Raw genomic sequence first — 21843 nt, forward strand, 5'->3', positions numbered from 1 at the left:
GCTCGAGTGCTGAATGCTTCCAGAGACAATAATCTTAATTTTAGGTGATTATAAATAATTGTTCATTAAATTAAATCATACAAATACACCGAATAAAATTAGGAATTGATGTGTTTACACTGGATCCTTGTACAACCAAATCGACATTCATACCTGGAAAGTAGGTATAGGCCTAGTAGCTAAACTTGAAATGGAAAGATTAATAATTACTGATGTTTTATCAAATTTATTAATAAAAAAATGTAAAAAATTGAAATCGTAACAAGGTAGGAAGATTACCATGATGAGAAACAATTGGCAAAACTGATTAATTTACTGAGTAAAGTCTATGGTTTTGCATTTCTCTTCATCTATTTATGTATGTTTATAATAAATTATATGATATATTATGTTCCCCATTTAACGGCGAAACGCGGCAATAGATTTTCATGAAATTTGACAGGTATGTTCCTTTTTTGAATTGCGCGTCGACGTATCTAAGTTATTTTTGCATTTTAAAAATAATATATTTGAGGAAAACGAGTTTCCTTCATCTCTATACTTATAAAAGGCTAAGCCCCGACTGACTGAAATCACACCACAGCCCAAACTACTGAGCCTAAAAACTTGAAATTTCGCACAATTGTTTATTGTAGCCTCAAAACATCCACTACAAAAAGATTTTCAGAAATCTGCCCTCCCCCTGAGGGAGCTGGGCCCCCCAAAATTTTCACTTTTTAACCGTTCATTGCACAGCAAAGTCATGAGGAACTTTTTCGTTCAGGTACGAAAAAAATCAGATCTATGCAGAAAAATTCCAATCAGGAGCACAGGGGGGTTCAGGAGAGGGCACTTTTCGAATATTTTGATGTAAAATCACACTACAGCTCAAACTAATTGGTCTACAGGCTTAAAACTTTGCACAAATATTCTTCAAACATGCTAGACGCGCACTAAGAACGGATTTTGAGATATTTTGCCTCTAAGGGTTTCAAAGGATGAAAAAGGATCCTATTAAGTAAGCTTATGGTAAGGTGAACTCCATATGGAACTGAGATAATTGACACATGATATTTTAACATATGTTGTAATCATTGGAAAGCTTAAAACAATTTCATCAATTAGCTGATCGAATTGATTTTGCGTTGATTGAGAGCGCGAGCTTACCACGTGTTTTACGTTGTAAACGTTCTACAGATTTATAGTATTCCCGGTGATTGAGCCTGTATTTTTCAGCGTTGTCTATTAATAATAAAGCTTAATTATTTACAACTAGCTTACCCAGCGAACTTCGCAGCGCCAATGTATCTCATGTTACACTTGACTTTATTTGGTGAATCATGAAATTTATCTGACAATCAACATGTTCATTTACATATCAATATGGACTTCCTATGTGCTTAGTCATGTAGCATTCATTATTCCGAAAACATATTATCCTTCTCAATCAATTGGTAGTAATATCTATCAGTAAAGTTTTCAATTAAAAAAAAAGGTTATATCAGTGTTTCAAAGAAAAATATTCAATGTTTTCATAGCTGTAGATTGTCGATATATGGTCCAGGAAATATGCGATGTATGATGAATCACACAGAATTCAATATTCTTTCCATTTTAGGATGAATATAAGCTAAGCTAAATTCAAAAAATTGTAAATTATTCTTTCATTCTTCAGTAATTAATGAATGCAATATGAATACTATACATATAATATACTATACAATATATATATATATATATATATATAATATATATATATATATATATATATATATATATATACTCTCTTTCATTAGGGTTAGGTGAATAATTTTTTCAACATTTTCCAGTTTCTCAATGAAAGGGGAGTGATAATTATTTGTATAGGTCTTCTAAGGAACCATTATCAACAGCTGGTACCAATCAACTACACTTCAACTCCAAACTACCGTTTTAATACCAGTACACAATAATTTATCACAGGGTGATATGTTATTACAGCTGATAACTTTAGATGCTAATCATATTATCACAATATGATCTTGAATCATGATCATCTTTTCGTTCTTCAGTAGCCGCTCGGCCGAAAATTCGAAAACATATGTCTGTAAAATGGATTAATAAATAATTGTTCATTAAATTAAATCATACAAATACACCGAATAAAATTAGGAATCGATGTGTTTACACTAGATCCTTGTACAACCAAATCGACATTCATACCTGGAAAGTAGGTATAGGCCTAGTAGCTATAAACTTGAAATGGAAAGATTAATAATTACTGATGTTTCATCAAATTTATTAATAAAAAAAAATGTAAAAAATTGTAATCGTAACAAGGTAAGGAAGATTACCATGATGAGAAACAATTGGCAAAACTGATTAATTTACTGAGTGAAGTCGATGGTTTTGCATTTCTCTTCATCTATTTATGTATGTTTATAATAAATTATATGATATATTATGTTCCCCATTTAACAGCGAAACTCGGCAATAGATTTTCATGAAATTTGACAGGTATGTTCCTTTTTGAATTGCGCGTCGACGTATCTAAGTTATTTTTGCATTTTAAAAATAATATATTAAGGAAATCGAGTTTCCTTAATCTCGTATATAATAAGAGAGAGTAGGGTTGTGTTTCTTCGCATCTAGACATGTCAACTTTGGATTGCATACCGGAAAAACGGGAATGATTTGAATCTCCAAATTTTGCACATAGATTCTAAAATAATATAAATCTTTAAACTCTTCAATATTCCACTCGGTCAAGTTTTAAAACAGACCCTTGCGGAGCCCCGGTAACCCATTACCTGCCAGTACGGCAATATTACCGTAAAAATCAGATTAAAGGAATATTCATAATTAATCAGCTGTCGATGGATTTATTAATGTATGCAATAAATAACTCAAAGATACATGGTATTTTCCAAGGTACAATGCCAAAATAAAAAAATCTGATGTGGCGCACTCACACAACTTTCCTTGCCGTTATGAAAATTGATCACCTGACGCTAGCGCATCTCAAGTCTACTATTCAAAGATTTGAGCCAGCTGGTGACAGGGCAGTAACGCTGGAGACACACGAGGTCTACTATCTCTTCATAATGAATAATTTAATAGAATCAACAGTTGCCAACAGTTTGCAATAATTGTATAATCACATTTTCTCGAATTTCGACAGCTGGTGATATCTCTTCATAGTGAATGATTTAATAGAATCAACAGTTGCCAACAGTTTGCAATAATTGAAATAATAACATTTTCTCGAATTTCGAGCTTATTTTAAATTTCAGGTGAAAATGTTACTGAACATTAATTGTAGAGATTTTAATGGTCGATCTTTTCCATTTGAAATTTTTTCTTTAAATTGTATCTGAAGCCTGATAATAAAGAATCTAAAATCAAACTTTGCTTAGATGGGGCGGAGCTCCTGAAATTTTTACAGATATAGGACTTCTGACAGTTGATAGAGCTTATCGATGACTATTTCAGGTATGAATTTGATCAAAATCGTTGAAGCCGTTTTCGAGAAAATCGCGAAAAACCCTGTTTTTGACAACATTTTCGCCATTTTAGCCGCCATCTTGGATTGAATTTGATCGAAATTGTTCGTGTCGGATCCTTATAGGGGAAGGACTTTAATTTCCAAATTTCAAGTCATTCCGTTAATTGGGAGATGAGATATCGTGTACACAGACGCACATACAGACCAATACCCAAAAACCACTTTTCTGGACTCAGGGGACCTTGAAACGTATCGAAATTTATAAATTGAGGTACCTTAATTTTTTTCGTAAAGCAATACTTTCCTTACCTATGGTAATAGGGCGAGGAAAGTAACTAGGTACATTGGTATTTTCTCTCGACCTTTCTCTGCTTTCGACTCGGGCTGACCGAAACAGTATGTCTTGTGGGAAATTAGCTTTTGTTGATAGTAGTTGTTTACAACAGATGATTATATTCCATACAAAATTACTTCTGACTTGATGGAATATACGTCGCAAAAAAATGGAGGGAGATCAGCCAATTATAGTGATTATTAATCTTTTGTTGAGTCATAGCAGAGAAAACGGTTTTTCAGACGAGTAGGTAGGGCAGTAAGCCGATTGGCTTATTGGGTTGGCGTTCGGGAATCAGCTGATCCGGGAAGCTTTCTGTCCTGCCGACTCGTCTGAGAAAACACTCGTGTGGCCTCGCCCTTACTGACTCAATAAAAAATCACTTTGAATTTTTTTCTGCAATAGTAAAGCTACAATGGTTCACGAGATATGTTGACTTCAAGTTTTCCAATTTACCGATTTTTGGCAATTATTTATATATCTACCAGAAGAAAGCGAATCATAGTGGAATATGATTACTCTTTTCAGGTCAAGAACATTCCGAGTAGATTGAAAATCATAGATTTCCATTCAAGTACAATACAATCAATAATTTTAACATTTTAATTCAATAACTTTTTCAAAAATCGAAAAGGAATAGGGTGACAGGAGGATAAAAACAATTGCCTCTGGTCTGCCCAACATTTATTTGAAATCTTCTCACACAAGAGTCAAAATTAATAGACAGCAATACAAGTCTCTTAATGAAACTATTACACAAAATCTTGTACAAATTACCTGGCAGATACCTGCCTTTACTAACATTATTATTAAAAACCAAAACTTTCTTATCTAGAACATATTAATTTTGTCAAGAAACAAAAAGTAACGACCCTGCAACAGAATAAAAACATTTTCCCAGAGAGAATTATTATTTTCATCCCGCACAGGGTCACAAAAAATCCCACCAATATTAATAATATTATTGATAACAAATACAATTAATGATACAAGTTACTACAAAGGGGAACAGACAATATTACCTATTTTCAATAAAACTATCAATTAATTCTGCAACCAATAACCCCCAATAGTTTCTTGTACACTTAGTGCGAGCACACGTCATCCCCACAAGAAACCATCACAGGTTATTAATCAGCAGAACCAACTTTTTCAAATTTTTTGTTAAAATTCTTGGCAGCAAATGGCAACAATCTTTCGTTTTCAAGTGAAATTTCTCTCAGTGAGACATTTAATACAGTGCACATTTAAAACTAACTGAACACACAAACAATGTGACGAACTGACGATTAAATAATTATTTTACAGCACATTTTCATCAAATATTACAATAATTATAAATTAATAGAGTGCAGATCAAAGTGTTCTATAAACCATGATGAAGATAGAGAGAGAGATCAGGGAACATTTATATTATTCAAGTGATACAATAAATTTTCCATTATTTTTTAACGAAGTTTTTCAATATTTTTAACAACTATAGCTCAATAGATTACTTTTGTATTCAACCGGTGCACAAAATTTGGTCACCATTTTCAGATCGGTCATCGAAGGGAGCCTTGAAGGGTGATCTTAGCAATTTGGACATTTCATAAAGTATGCATGTTGTTCAATATTCTGAGTCAAGGGAACAGTTTCAATATGTTGCCACCAAGAAACCGTTTGTTTTCCAGGGTCAAACTTTCAAGTTTATTTTCAAAAGTTTTCATCTATTATTGAATGTACTGTTTTCCCAAATCATTGAATGTACTGTTTTCTAAACTCAACCAAGTCAACATCTTGAGCACAGTGTAGGCCTTAACGTTTTTGGGACATGAAATTCTATCAATATAGCCTTATTTTGGACGATATTATTCTAATATCGAAAGTCGGGAGAGGAACAGTTTTTGGCTTAGCCTGTTATTCTATCTCGGTTGAATTCTCTGTAATATAGGTTACTGAGCAGTGTAACAGACGTATCCTGAAGCAGATACGAGCGTGTGATTAATGTTTATTATAAAATAATTATCAAAACAATTTGAATACCACCAACATATTTCTATTTTAAACCCAACCTCCTGATTTTGAGCGTCCTAATAGTGGATAATGATTTTGGAATTTTTATCAAGACGGCTGACCTTTGTTTACCATCAGCTGAACTTGGAACGTTGGTAGGGGATGTTCTTAATAATAATATGTTGTTCTTTTAGCGAAATAGGTAACTAATAGGTAATTAAGTGACTAATTACGGCGCAATTGTATCTCAACTATTTTTGAAGATATCGACTCAATTTTTTTTAATGAAAGAGGGAGAAAAATATTTCATACAAATTTCATCATTTCACTTGTAAATATTTGCGGGAAAATTCAATTTGATTCGCTTGCAAATCACTTCTAAACCTTGCACTGTGTACAGAATTACGCGCAACGAATAAAGGTAGTACGCTCTTCATCTATGCTTATTATCTATATATTTTATATACGGTACATTCCAGTAAATAATAAACATAGGTGATGATAAGCGCACAGCGTGTGTTGGTGGCGGCGAACCCTATTTTCAAGGCTCCCTCAAGTACCACACACACTAGCCAAACTACTACTTGACACGAAGCTACCTCCAAAGTGCCGCCCGCCTACTTGATGACCTTCTTACGACGCAACATCTCGCGCATGAGCGACTTCAAGTACTTGATTTCGCGCTGCAGTTCACCCACATCGGTCTTCAGCTGCTGGTTCTTGTCCATCAGCTCGCGCTCCTCGCCCAGGATCTCCTCGATTTCGGCCTTCTTCTTGAGGCGGTAGCGCGTGGCGGCGTTCTTGTTCTGCTCCTTCTTGCGTTGGCGCTTCTCCTCGGGCGGTGGTCGCGAGTAGGGCTTCTTGTCACTCTGGCGGCGACTCCTTTTGCTGCAACAAAACACACATTGTTAGTAAGCTACTGATATCAGAGATACAGTGATTTGTGAATAAAAATATAAATCTGAATTCCCTTTTAAATTATTTCGTCACGACATAATAAAAATGGCATTAGTAGCCCTATATTTTTTATTAAAAAGTAGCCCTAAAGAAAAAAAAATATTAACAGCTCTAGTAGTTCAGGTGAGTGCAAAATTTCTTTCTCTTTTCTACTTTTTCCACAATTATTATCCAAGTTATTTATTTATCTAACAGATACTGATGTAAAACAATTTGATTAAAAAAAAAATTAAGAAAAAGAAGTTGTGGGCTATATATTTTTCTGATTATTGAATTGTTTGCTCTATACGATAAATAAATAGACATTGGTAGATAAAATATCAAGGCAATCCTTCAAGTGATGACTTGAATGACTTGACACAGTTCAAAAAGTAGATTAGGCTAAGTCTCCTTCACAGTGTTTTTATAATAATACACCTAGTAATTATATAATGAAACAGACCCAGTCGTACAGTCCTTAACAGGCTTGTAAAAGATGACTGCATTGATTACCAAAATAACATGATGAGCAGATTTAAAAATGCGGCTTTGCTTGAGTACTACAGATAAGTATTGATTTAATGACAATTCAATAGGACAATTAAATACAGTTAGCAACTCCGGTTTTACACTAAAAAAATCAAGTTTGGGCATCAGTAGTAGATACTAACTTCTTTCTTTTTCAAATTGGCAGCCAGAGTTTAGCTCGTGTAGGGCCGTCAATACTATCCCTGTTGTCAATAATACGTCAGAAATCCTGTTTTCTCTTTTCCGACCATTGTATTGTTTCTGCTAATCTAATATGTGCATATGCAGAAGTCTTCACGGTAGTTCACAACACATTATTTGTATTTTTGTTTTTATAAGAGTTTAATGAGTAGTATAGCCTACTCGTAGTTGTGATTTGTAAGTTACACACACATCGATTTTTGAACGTACGATTTTTTGCGTCCTTATGAAAATTCTACCAGATTAAATGGAACTTGACAATCAAATGTGTTCAGATACACTATCTATGTTTGCCAAGTTATCCAATCAATCTAATTAAAGTTATTAACAATCTAATAGAATTTATAAGGATGGCGAAAGATTCAATTTATAAGTCCAAGAATCGATGTGTGTATGTGTGTGTAACTAAACTCAAAACTTTGATTAATACTTGAATATTTCATTTTCATAGAATTAGTCCCTATATACAAAAATTTGCTTTCCATTCACCTTTGAGAGGCAGTGGGTCCACAACCAGCGTTGGTTTGGGGACTCCACTCGGGGTCGTCATAGCCGCTGTCCTCCATTGAGGAGGAGGGGGCGGGGCTGTGCGAGCCACACCCCTCTCCCTCACCCTCCGATGACATCGAGCACTCCTCACCCTCCCGCTCCGGTGAATATGACGAGCAAGAGTCATCGCCTCCTGGAAACAACACCGAATTGGTTTCATTTGTAAGGAAAAACAGCACATCGATATAATAAGGTACATATATATATTATATTCAACACATAATATTATTATAGTAGACTACAATAAACATTCGAGTGTAGCCAAAAATAAATTTGGACCCTATTTCATTTGAGGATATCACTAGAATCCAAATTTAAAGAATCAGTTATTTGTTTTAATGTCAAAACTTCAACCTTGGTTCAAGCAATCTGTTGAAAACCGAAATCCATTGGACCAGGGTTGGATCGTTAATGGGTGGTCTCCATGGGAGTGATTCCCCTTCCACAACCACCCCTCCATATTAATATTCCTCCTCAAAACATTTTCAAGATGAGAAAAATTTCAAAATGTAACATGGGAACCACACACACGTGTGGCTGTGGATCTGTATGACTTTAGTAATTTGATTTTCATCAATAATGATTTACCTTCGACAAGGCACTCGAATTCAGATTAACTATTAATCAATGGTAATTCCTGGTTAATACATTTTTGATTCTTGATAAATAGCAAGATCAATAACAGTCAATTATAATAATAGTGCAGATCAATAAAGTGGACTGACATCTCTTGGTACGGCTACTCAAGTTCTTTCAGAGTACAACAGGTATACCACTGTAACTATCAACTGAAAACTAAACGCATTTCGTCCAAAGTAAACTTTTTCAAAACTAAAATCGTCAACGATTGCAGCAATGACATCGAATGGGAAACCACCCATGACAGACAGATCATGAGATCTCAAACAGATCGCCTGCTATCAAGGTGCAAGTTGCGTTGCATATCTTTCATAAATCTTTGGCAACATTTTCGATTTCGTGTTGAAGTAAAGGTGCTATTGTGATAGTCATCCATATTGAATAAAAATGTTATCAAACCAAGACTTATCACAATCAAAGACTTATTAGAATAACGAAATACCGGTTTCGGTTGTTAGACCATTGTAAATTCCTTGTTGAAAGTTTATCAGACATTGACAATGTTGGAAACGATATCTCCTAATTTTGCTAAATCTGTGGTTGTGATAACAACTTCGTCTTTTTATTCATTTGATGAGTTATTTCATCTGTAGAAATTCATATCTTTAAGTACATAGTAGATCAAGGCCCGATTTCTAGGACATTTGTTAAATATAACGGAACATTAAACCTATGAAATAGATTAAATGATCCATTAGTATTCTAGAAACCAGGCCTAAATATAATAATCATGTGTGATCTATATTTAAATATCTCATTTCAATTCACCACAAGGGCGACAAATTAATGTTCCCTTCTGGAGGAAAAGGTGCACTTTGTTGCCTATAGATGCTAATATGACATAAATTTGCACTAGGCCTACTGTTTACCTTCGACAAGACTCTCGACACGAATCCTGACCAGCTCGTCCAGCTCCTCAGTGGGCATATCCTGCAGCATTGTCTCTGCCTGCCTTACCTCAGTGGGGCTTTCGGGCGGGGTCAGCATCTGCTCCTGGTGGTGATTATGATGACTAAGCACAAAATCAAACTCCTGGATCAGTGATGGGTGCTGCTGTTGCTGAGGCTGCCCACCAATCAGAGCCACCGTGGCCGCCATCTTGGTGGGGTAGACTGGAGTCACCATTTTGGGGTAGACTGGAGCGGCCATCTTGGGGTAGACAGGGGTGGCCGACGACATCTTGGTGGGGTAAGGGAGGTGGACTCCTGTAGGCACCGCCATTTTGGGGTAAGCGGGGACATCGCAGCGACGAGCGATGAGGGGTGTTGGCTGGAGTAGCGGGGCTGGTGGTGGTGGTTGTACTGTTTCCAATTCTTCGAAAATCGGCAAATCGATTTTCTCTTCGTACCAATCGGAAAATGGTTCTGGAAACAACACAATACACAGAAAATATAGTAAATTGTAGAGGGAAACAACAGTATACACACTAAATAAAGTAAGCTCTAGCAAAACATTGCGAACTCAGGGCCCCATTACCCAGCCATATAATACAGTAATTTTAATATGATCATATTTTTTAAAAATCTTTGATGATTTAATAGGTCTAATCTTTTATAAAATATATTTTATTTTATAGATTAACACTAATAGGGAATCAAATCTTTGATGATTTAATAGGTCTAATCTTTGATGAAATATATTTTATAGAATAACACTAATAGGGAATCAAATCTTTGATGATAGTTGTTCTGTGTGACCATGTGAACTGAGCTATTGTAATCAATTTTAGAAGAACTTGAAAACAAGGAAACTTTCTTCTAATAGATCATATTATGTAATATGAATATCAGTTTGAACATATTCTTAATTTGGAATACTTATTGACTAAATTCGGCATAAGAAGAGGATTCGAATAAATCAGAGTACTGTATTTTGGAATAAAACAAATAATACATTTTCAACTACTGTTTATGGTTAGTTTATACTGAAAACAGGAGTTGGCAATTTATTTATTGTTTTATTAATTATTCAGAAATACTACAATATCACAGAACAATTTTGGTATAGTATTTTTGTTTAATTCAATAAATTAGACAATAATCATGATATTGCATTAGGCAAAAAACACACCCAGAAAGAAGTTAGTGAAAATAGCTAAGAGTGAGATGCACATCAAATTGAGTGAGTAACAAAGTCGCCACCAAGGCGTGCCAACTTATAGCAAAACAGTTAGACATATCTACCAAAAAGAATAGAATATAGAATGTGAAGAAAGATTTGAAAAACACACAAAACGTGTAAAAACACTTCAAGTAATGATATCAGTGAGATGAATATTTAATTGATAATCTATTGATTTAATAACTTAATATCGATGGTGACAATAAGTTCTTAGACTAGCCTACATTAATTATTTTGTAAAAGAAATTGAATATCCTAACTGCTGTAAGATTAATTGGATTTTTTTTAAAATTCTTCCACTCTATCTAGTTTTAGTGAAAGACTAGTAATATTACGTACAGCTAATCAATTCCATTTAAATGCCACTTTGTTATGAGTTCGTTGTTTTCATTTCTCTTTCTGAAAGTAGCCTTCTTACTCAACTCATGTAGTGCAAAATATTTTTTTCTTTCAATACCTCTCACTTTCAGCAAAGGAGTTATATCACTATTACTAATAATAATATCGTGTAACCTGGTTGGCTAAGGTCTGGTGTCAAGAGTTTTCATGTAGCACCTGATCGATTTCAGGGCCTCTGATATAGCCTAACATTTGTTTTTAAGCAGCCGAGACAGACGACTAAACGTGTCTATCCGAAACACGGAAAGGGCCCGAGAAAAATGTCTCGCCTAGGCCAGGATACGTACCCGGCATCACAATAAAACCTAACTTCTAATCCACTAGACTAAGCCCACTCCACAAAAGAGGGATTAATAAATACTGTGATATTCGTGCTCCTACTAACAAATTTATAACAGCTCAGTGATTCAATAACAAATGGAAAAATCCTTTTATTTACTCCATATTAAATACTTTACTATCTATACTGAATACTATTTACTGCATTCAAATAACAAGATAACAAATTTGATACAATTATCAACATTCTATCTGAATCCTAATGCACATGTCCGAGGTGAATGTGCTACAATGAGATACAATCTGTCAACACTCCTCAACAATGAGAAGCATTCAAACGATGCTGACAGTCTCACTATACATAAAATAATTATTATAAAAAACAAGACACACATGCTGCATTTGGCTCTCATTAGAGATCTACTGTGTCATTTTCATTATTGGTTCATACAATAAGTACATCATCAAAATGATAGGGAGATTATTGCCTCAATCTCAATCCACCTACCATTCTTTCAATCAGGCAACAATTAATGAGAATATTATTGCGTTATTAGAAAACATTAAAACATTAGAAAACACCTTTCTCTACAAACTGCAGTTCAAGTAATAACAACTGATCCAAGAGACTTGAGTAGAAATATTGAGATGACGATTCGGAGGCCCAATAGAATATTTATAAACAGACAAAGTAACCTGCTCAATTAATTTCAACAATTTTGTTACCGTTTTAGTTAATGCCTTTTGTAACATTGGGAAAATGTAATATTTATGACAGTTTTGAATAGCTATGGATGTTATTACACCTAAAGCATTGCCAACTATTAATATAGCAATGGAAACGTTAAAAAAGACTCCTCTAAATCACATTTTAATCAATGTGACTTTTGCTCGCCGAAATAATAAACAAATAGATAGATTAGTTAATTGTTTACTATTATCTTATCAAAAAATGAATAAAAATGGCAAATTTAGGTAGGTTTCAAACACCTGCCACGAACTAAATAAAGCAAATACAAGTATAAAGCACCAGTCCCATTTTGATGCACGTGACAGATTTTGTCCACAATGTTTTGATGGAGGTGGTTAATCTCAAATTCAAATTTCCATCCAATAGATATTATTCATTGCTCTATTCCATATATTGAATAATTATTATTTAACTTTCAAAATGGCACAGCATGCTTATGCCAATAAGTGTTTCTATTTCAATTTATACAACATTCAGATTGTGGAGGTTGTGTTACTAAATCAAATATTTAAAATTCAAAGCAAAAAAAAAATATATTTTGAATCAACAAGTAATTAACTTACTATTGACGTTTAAAATTACTATAGGCCTAAAAATAGGAACATTTAAAAATTTTGAGTCCAAAAAACTACACTGTTTATTCAAAAACATCATATTAACCACAAAGAATGTGAGAGTTGACTCAAGATGTGTTCTGAACCACCTTATACCTACCTACCTACTAAGCCTGCGTTAACAACTATACTTCCATAAATAGATAGATGAGTCATAACCGTCTGTCACATTTCAATGCATGTGACATATGGCAATTAAATAAGTAAACAAGACATATTGTTCAATTAATTTCTTTTGAAAAAACTGACAGTGAAATAACAAGAAGAGACATTGAACTAGTGTATAAACAAACTATAAAAATAGGTCAGGTTTTGGTAATAATCATCAGTATCGAAAAAATTAAAAATATAATTAAATTTGAGAAGCATAGGCTTAACAGCAGCTATCGGTGTATGTACTTAATACAGGGAAAAACAAGGCCATAACATTATTATTTGTTATTGATCCTGCTTATCACAGAAGAAGATAATAATTTTACTACTCTTCGGTTCACAATTGAGGTCAGAGAACCAGCCACGAGGTTGAGGAAAGAGGAATAACAGAAAACAAATAAAGTGACGAAGAAAGAGCAAAGAAGAAAAATGAAGGCAAAAGAGAAGAAAAAGAGAGAGATAGAGAGAGATTGATTGCCTTTATTAGCAGGAGAGAGGAACAGAGAGAGAGAGAACGATTTTGAGCATGGTATGTGATGACGAATGTCCGTCTAAAGGTTAATACATTTTTGATAACCCATCTGAATATAATATATTTTCGGACTCGGCTGAATCATTTTTCAGAAATACGCTGACAGACTAATCCAATTCTTGGCGAAAAAATTTTAAATCTCAAAAACTTAAAAAAATATTATCAAAATTCAGCAGTCTAGACCAGAGCCATTCTTGATATTCTTAAAAAATATTGTAGCTTCATCAACATTAATGTTTTATTCGCTTTCCAAATTCAATTTTTGAATACTTGAGTACTAGACTATGCAAGTACAACGAATGAATGACAGCCACTAAGGCCATGATATCGGTTCAATTTACAAGCGGTTTACGCAAATACAAAGGTTTTGTGCAAAGTTTTACCTTACAAATGTAGTTTGATTGAAAAAGCCATCAATTTGGTTGAAATAAATAAGAATGGACTGTGGAGCTATCTCACAGCCTTTAGATGAAACTTACTTTTATTGATTGTATCATTTATTGATATGAAACAATTGATTTGATTACTGAGCAGAGTATTCGATAAGGGTTAATATTATCATATATATACACCATTTGATTTTATTTTTGTATGATAAATTGGAGAAATAACAGTTTTGAGCATCTTTCTTCAAGTGCAGAATGTGCTCAATGTGATAAATGAATGAATAAATAATTTAGAAACACTTGTTGTAAGTAAGTTTGTAAGTTTGGACTTTCCAAAAATAATATATGAATTAAAAGTGGAATCTTCAAACTAATGTTTAAGGTTACATAATCAAATATTTATTGACAAACATTTACATTTAAATTTGTATTGGAAAATTTACGGAAGAGAAGTTGTGGCCTAGGTCTGCTTCTTGTTTGCTAGTGTGATAATTTGATAAATAAATGAATGAATATATTATCCTGGTGACGGATATTTGAGTGAGAAATAATTCACAGTCGATATCATCGTTAGAAAATACATATTTTTCTCAACGTAATTTCCTCTCAGAGTTGGAACAATCTGCTTATCCTGGTTCCTGGTAGATTAGTGGGAAATGTGAACAAATTCTCTGTCGACTGTTGGGTTGTGGAGGGCGTTTGTAGTTGGTGCACTAACAAGAGGTAGTAAGAGTTGGTCTGACAGACAGAGACAGACCAGTTCTCCTTCACTAGGACCAGTCTACTAAAGCATAAATGACACTTTCCTTCCTCCTTCAACTCATTCTCTTCTCATACTTTTTACTTTTCGTCGATTATTTTTATTGGCTAGCCGCCCTGATATTGCTATAATGTAGAAATACTGTTGACTAGCCAGTAAAGATACGGATTCAATATTTGTTATGAGTTTGAAAATACAATTTGAAAAACTCAACGAACATAGTATTTTACTAATCACTGTAGAATTTAATAGTCGATGTCTTAGGTAAGTTTGCATTTTTCCAATGTGAACCTAAATCTTTTATCAATCTCTCAAAGCTTATTTTAAATTATCCTGTATCTTCTCCAAATCTAATCTTCTTTAAGAATACGAAATTTCTTCATTGTCGCAAACATTCAACACAAATGCATGACTACAACAAGTAAATCTTGAAATATGTGCTACAGTAAGATTAACTTTAACTCCCAATATTCGTTATAATACTGTATGACAGAAATGTTTCCCATTTAATAAAATGCTGTCAGTTTGAAGCGGATTTCACTCTAGTGTATAATTCGACATAATACTTGAAATAGTCATGCATTTATATTGAATGTTCACGAAGATGAAGAAATTCATATTTAAAAACGAGACTAGATTTGGATAAGATTCAATAGAATATAAAATGAGATTCGAGAAATTTAGATTCACATTCGAAAAATGCAAACTTACCTAAAACATACGTTAGTAAACTACAGTGTTTGAATAAGGTTTTCAATTACTATTGTATTTTTATAACTTTGAAGTGAAAAAACACTCACATTCTTTTGGTGTGGCGACGTGCTGGTGATGCACATTTTTAAGCCAAACAGAAACTGAAGTAGTTATGGTTATGGGGGTGGGTATTTGGTTAGAGTGGGGGTGGAGGGGAGTTTTGGCGGTTCATAGAGGAGGATTTAAATGAGTTTGTCAAACAGGGTGAGGAAGGAAAAGTCAAACAATATTCTAAAATCTAAATGACCAAAACAACTTCTCTCCTCCCCCCCCAACCCTGTAAGACAAACTCATTTAAATCCTCCTCTATGAACCGCCAAAACTCCCCTCCACCCCCACTCTGAACAAATACCCACCCTCATAACCTTAATACTTCAGTTTCTGTTTGACTTGAGAATGTGCAGCATCAGCACGAAACGGTCGTCGCCACACCAAAAGAATGTGAGTGTTTTTTCACTTCAAAGTTATAAAAATACAACAGTAATAATATTAGTGAAACAAGATGGATAACCAACAACGAAGTTTTTCAAGTTGATATTCCAACTTTTTACAATTTCCTGGAATTTGCTGTAGTGAAATATCTGTATGAGATTAATAGTTTATATGAAATATTGTGAATACAAATCTGAACCAATTGAAAAAAGATAATATCTAAATACATTTACTAAGAAGAATCTGAAAAAGCCAATAATAGTTCTTAGATGGTCGGGATAGTGTAATTGCTGCGGCTTATAGTTATGTATTATGGACACTGATCTAGCTAAATCATCCTATAACATTGCATAAGACATAGTTATAGTACTAATAAACAAATTATCAAACTATATTCTTCTGTAGTTCATTGGGGATTTATTATGGTCACAAGACTCAAACAGACTATACTGCAGGCTATTCAAGCAGAAGAATGGAATCTTTTTTACAGTAGAGCAATACTAATCCTACTAAGATTATCTTTATATAAAGCATCACAATGAATCTAAGAAGGTTACTTCAAAAGAACATCTACAAGGAAAAAAAATTATCAAACTAATAAATAAATTTGTTCCATCAATTAACATAGTAGACATTTCAAGTTGTAGAAGAGTTCCTGACCAGGAGAAGCCTGATACACAGACAATAAGTCAATAATAAAAATCACAATAACTCCATATGATATACAGGTCAACGGGACAACCGTTAGAAACAACTCAACTCACAATTCAAATTATGGGAATCTTTAACCACTTTCAAAACGAAGAATTTAAAATAGACCAAACACTAATAGCAGGCCAATCAATTTCTGTAAATACCAATTCAATAGCTCATAGAAAGCTCAAATAATTATTTCCCACTGATTTAAGGGAAACCAATTAAATAGCCTAAATAACAGAAGCTTGATAGCTGCTGATCAACTAGATGGGAGAACAATTATTCTATCTACTAAAAACAACGGAAAACAAGAATTCTAGTCTAATAGATACGAGGAATAGAGTCAATGCACTCTTAACAAGCTTCTCATAATATCAGAAAGTTACAGACTCTGGGGTGTATCTATTCTGGATCCATTGAAGATATATTTACACGAATTTCATTTAATTGTTTATCATTTTGATGATTTCCATTGTTTTCCGTTCAATGAATAAATGAGAAACTGTATTAAACATTAAATTATATATGATAATTTTATATTTTAGAGATGCTTCACTCAAAAACTCATTCTATTATACAAAAACTACCTCTAAAAAGAAAAAAATATTCCTTCTTAATTTTTTTGATGGTCTAAAACCAATCCTGTGATTTGTTGCGCAGTGAAAAACTTTTGTGGAAAAATATGAAAAACAGATTTTAATTTTGAGGTCAGTGAATTCAGAAATAAAACATTATTATCAAGAGAAGCACACATATTTGTAAAGCCATTTCACTCATCCGATGAGACAAAGGAGGAAAATATGGTTTGTTTGGCAATAAAGATTTGATTTTCGAAAAAAGGCCGATAATTATTTTTTTCCAATAACCTATCAAAATTCTTCAACGTCCATTATCTTGTGGCTTGACCAAAGTGTCACACTGGTGAGCTGTTATCAAAGCCTTTACTATTGTCATTATGATAAAAGACCAATATAAAAGCACAAGCCTGACCTTAATTCGATCCAAACTGCTATAAAATGTTTGTTTATGACATTAGTCATAGGCTATAGACTCATTAGAAGATGATATTGTTGGGAAATTATATTTTCACATAACTTTGGAAAAAGGGAATTCAAAAACAAAAGGAAAGGCCTCAGAAATGGTCTAAATCAGAATGGAAATCAGCCCACATGAATACATTCCATACAAGAAATACATTTCTTCCAATACAATAAGAGGATTGTGGTGATTTAGAATAAAATGCTAATTTGAAGGCTTTCGGCTTAAGCTCTGAATTTCTGTCTGTTGGAAGTGAATGCTGCTTCTTTTGGTTCTTATGGCATTGCTCACGCACTTTCATTGTGCCAATGTGTGAACACTCCCATTGAAAGCAATGGTATTCACTTTCTGTCCAACAGAGCAAAAATTCATAGAAGAACAATCAAACGATAGGACTTAGTAAGCTAATAAAGCAAGCTTTCAATTCAGTTTTTCTCTTAAGTATACTTCCTATTGCCATTGAAATAGAACTAAAATATCATCCAGTATCCTTTTATACAGAGTGTTTATACGAACACCCTACCAATATTCTAGGGCATTGTTCCTTGGTAAAACACATATCTACATATAATATTTTAACTGTCCGGAAGTCTTCAGTTACTCACACTGCGGCCATTTTGTTTTCTTCACTTATAATTTTTTAAATAATTAAGATAAAAATAATAAGTGAATAAAGCAAAATGGCCGCTGTGTGAGTAACTGAAGACTTCCGGACAATTTAAATATGATATTTAGATAATATGTTTTTACCCAGGAACAATGGCCCTAGAGTATTGGTAGGGAGTCCGTAAACACCCTGTATTTTATTAGTTCATAACATGTTTCAACTTATAAGAGCCATTTTCAAATGCAATCCAAAATTTATTTTTCATTAAACCTAGCGAAAGTTTAAAAAAGTAAAAAACCACTCAAGCTCTATTTTCATATGAGTTCCTGCTATTCCAAAAATACCAGAATTCATTTTTCATTTAACCTAGCGACAGGTTAAAACAGTACAATACCACTCAAGCTCTACTTCAAAATTGATTTCTGCTATTCCAAGAATACCATTGGAACTTATCAGTGTATTCACACATTGGCAGAATTAAAATGTTTGAACACTTCCATTAAAACCAACGATATTAGTTTTCTGTCCAGCAGAGCAGAAATTCATTGGAAAACAAGACTTGAGCAGGTAAATACAGTACAGTGTATTGAGTCTACACACTCAATAATATTTCATATTTTACAATTAATAAATTATTTTCCTACCATAATTCCTGTCGACCGGCTTCAATGGCTGCCGGGGAGCAGAGGGCGGCGGGGGCAGAGGGAGGGGAGTCGGCAGAATAGGTTCAACGGGAGGGGGAGACAGGGGATACTCATAGTAATTATTGTTGTAATTACTAACACCAGCACAATTCAGGCTGCTAGTTGGATAAAAAGAAGGCGACGTACCCAGGTAGAAGTTACGTTCGTGAATTGCACGACTTTCAACACTGTACATAGCCAGTGATTGCCCACTAAGAGTGGAATTGGATAACAAAATAGTACACAAAATCTAACAAAACTAATAGAACGCACACAATAAACTAGAATCAACAATAACAAAAACAAAGACAAACTACAACAAGGTGGACAAATATGTTTAAGAGTTGATGTTACAACAGATCAATGTAAAAAACTGGCAAAAATAGTGGGAATTAAAAACAAAACTTTTGAACAAGTTTGAGTCTAACAAATAACGAAAATAAATAGTAGAATTTAAAGGTTTTTTTTATTTTAATCAAAATGGATTGTTCTATGAGAGGAGTTTTATATTTTGTTCAATGTAGCTGTTAATGAAATAAAGTAATTCAATATAAAATAAAGAGAATTTTTCAAAATTTTTATTCTAATGAATAAAGAACGGAAAGGATATAAAATTATGAAATTTCTACTTAGCTAGTGAATGAGGTAGGATTTACAATTTAAACTACTGAAGTTTGTAGACTGTATATAGACTGATATAGACTGTTAGAAAATTTTTACAAATAGGTTCAAGAAATTCTTATATCGAATGTGAAAAGATCAAATCCTCGATTAGATGGTGCTAAAGATTCAATTTCTTGTAGCAACTATATTCAAGCTCTTATAAGAAAGCTAACAGGAAATGGTATACAGAAAACGTTCAGATTCCAATATTACAAAAATAACTATTTTCGATGTCTGGTGTCAACAAATTTATTCTATAAAATTGAAGAGTTAACAAAGTGATGAAACGTTCATATTCTGATTACAAAATAGAGATTTTTGGTGTCAACGAATAAATTTAGTAAATTTGAAAAGTTAACAATGGGTGAGGGTGTGTGCGTTATATGGGCAAATTTCACCTTCTTTTCACCAACTTTTGCGAATTGACAATTATCTGCCGACTCCACATGCAGTGATATTCGCACTTCATCACACGCACTTCAACGCACATTTGCAATTTACATCTAGAGCGTGCTGGCAACAGACTAAAAACAGTACGACCACACCGGCAGCTGGTTGAAAGCAGTACGGCGTCACGCAAGACTCAGTACAAAGTCACGCTAAAAAGAGTACTTCACAATTTAAACTGTCAACAACTGTGGATAGCACTCAATCACCGAACAAATTCTCCACTAATAATAATTACTTCAAACGAAATCTAAAGAACAGAACGTGAGCAAGAGAGAGAGCACAAGACAGAGCTAGAGTGAACGAGATGTGAATGTGTTCAAGTTACAGCATCAACTGAGCAAGAACAACTTCAGCCGTGGTAGAGATGTGGACAGTAACTGATAACAGTAACTGCTACTTTGGCTGTTACTGAGGAACCGGTTACTGGTTGAGTAATCAACAGTCATTATGCTATACTTTGATAAGACCTAGTACTTGACGACCATTGATAAGCAATCGAGATTCGAGACGAATACGAATATAAATATTGGCGAATGATATGTGATTTTCAACTCTATTTCGAGATGATGATAATAATATGAATAAGAAATATAAATATTATTCTTCTTCTCTAGTTCTACAGAGGAATTTGAATTTTATAGTATCTACGGTATTTTTGAAATGTTTGAAAATGTTATGTTGTACAGTACAAGAAAAAAAAACAAATAACAGTCTAAAAGAGAACGACGAATAAATAAAATTTCAACTGTTTTGACGAGGACTTGAGACAGACAAGTATTCTCCCATTGCACAAATGCTTTATTTATAATTATTAATTCTTATAATAAGAATTAATAATTATTCTTATTATGAATTCTCATTCATTAAAAAAAATTAAGAATTGGAGGTTTTGGATAGAATATACTGACTGAACAGTACTTTGGAAAAAGGACAAAACTAATTTGTTTACAAAATTGAATCATTCGGCATTAAAAACATGAATTAATGCTCAAGACGCCACAGTTATAGTAATATGAACTATTATTATTATTAAATAATAATCTGATATTATTTGAACAAAGGAGAATAAATTATAAGATCAATGATCATTAATTCGTTATTTCCTATCTTACTTTTCTGTGTTCTAGTTAGCTTGAGAAGTTGTTCATTGTTCTTCATTCTATTCTTTCTTCGTCATAACGTTCACCTTCAACCTTATCAGATTGAGAATTATACTTGTTTCATCTTCTCTCATTTACATACTTCCTTTTCTCTCAGCTACATCCTTCCTTTCCTTTCATTTACATAGATCACGCATAGGTGAATATTACTGTACTGAGTACCATTCAACAAGTAGAATTGAGAATGATCATATCCATTATTCATAAAGAATTGAAGATTGGCAGACAACAACACTTGCATAAAAGTAACAGTTCACAACCAAACATTTCAACAGCTACTTTCCAATAGCCGTTACCTGGAACCCAAAAGTAACAGTTCCGATCACATCAAACTTCTCCCAAGCAATAAGAAAAGACACGCTTGTTGATCAACAACAAATCAATAAAAACATTCTCCCCACCCCAAAGAGATAACACAACTAATAACTCTCTCACTACACATCACACTTTGCAACACGCTTGCCTCTCACTCCCACCTAATCAAACCTCTCAATCATTTTCCCTCTCTCTCTCTCTCTCTCTCTCTCATACAACATAGAATACTTCTCCCAATAAAGCTCTCTAATAACTATCAGTCCCTCACACTCTTCTCCGCCCCAATCGCTCTCACTCCTAAACTCGCAAGTCTCCACATCATACATTATTTTACATTCTCTACAATAAATAGAAGGAGTGAGAGAGAAAGAGTGGTGTGTCAGAGCGAGATAGAGATAGAGTGAGG

The 21843-nt window shown here is 33.6% G+C and overlaps 1 protein-coding gene across 6 annotated transcripts in view; it reads right to left on the bottom strand.

Annotated features, from left to right (window-relative positions):
• Positions 1-4464: 4464 nt before the first annotated feature.
• Positions 4465-21843, bottom strand: part of LOC111055672 (activating transcription factor of chaperone) — a 32945-nt gene continuing 15566 nt past the window's right edge. For 5 of the 6 annotated variants that reach the window (XM_039428729.1, XM_039428727.1, XM_039428728.1 and 2 more), the window contains 3 exons: positions 9515-10009; positions 7947-8139; positions 4465-6680 (listed from right to left, as the gene is read on the bottom strand). In XM_039428729.1, coding sequence (XP_039284663.1) covers positions 6410-6680; positions 7947-8139; positions 9515-10009 — 959 coding nt within the window. In that variant the 3' untranslated portion in view covers positions 4465-6409. Of the gene's footprint in view, positions 6681-7946; positions 8140-9514; positions 10010-18810; positions 20307-21843 lie in introns of those variants that run through there. The other variant, XM_022342921.2, reaches the window with a different exon arrangement.

This window comes from Nilaparvata lugens, chromosome 5, assembly GCF_014356525.2.
Source record: "Nilaparvata lugens isolate BPH chromosome 5, ASM1435652v1, whole genome shotgun sequence".
Taxonomy (NCBI): Eukaryota; Metazoa; Arthropoda; class Insecta; order Hemiptera; family Delphacidae; genus Nilaparvata; species Nilaparvata lugens.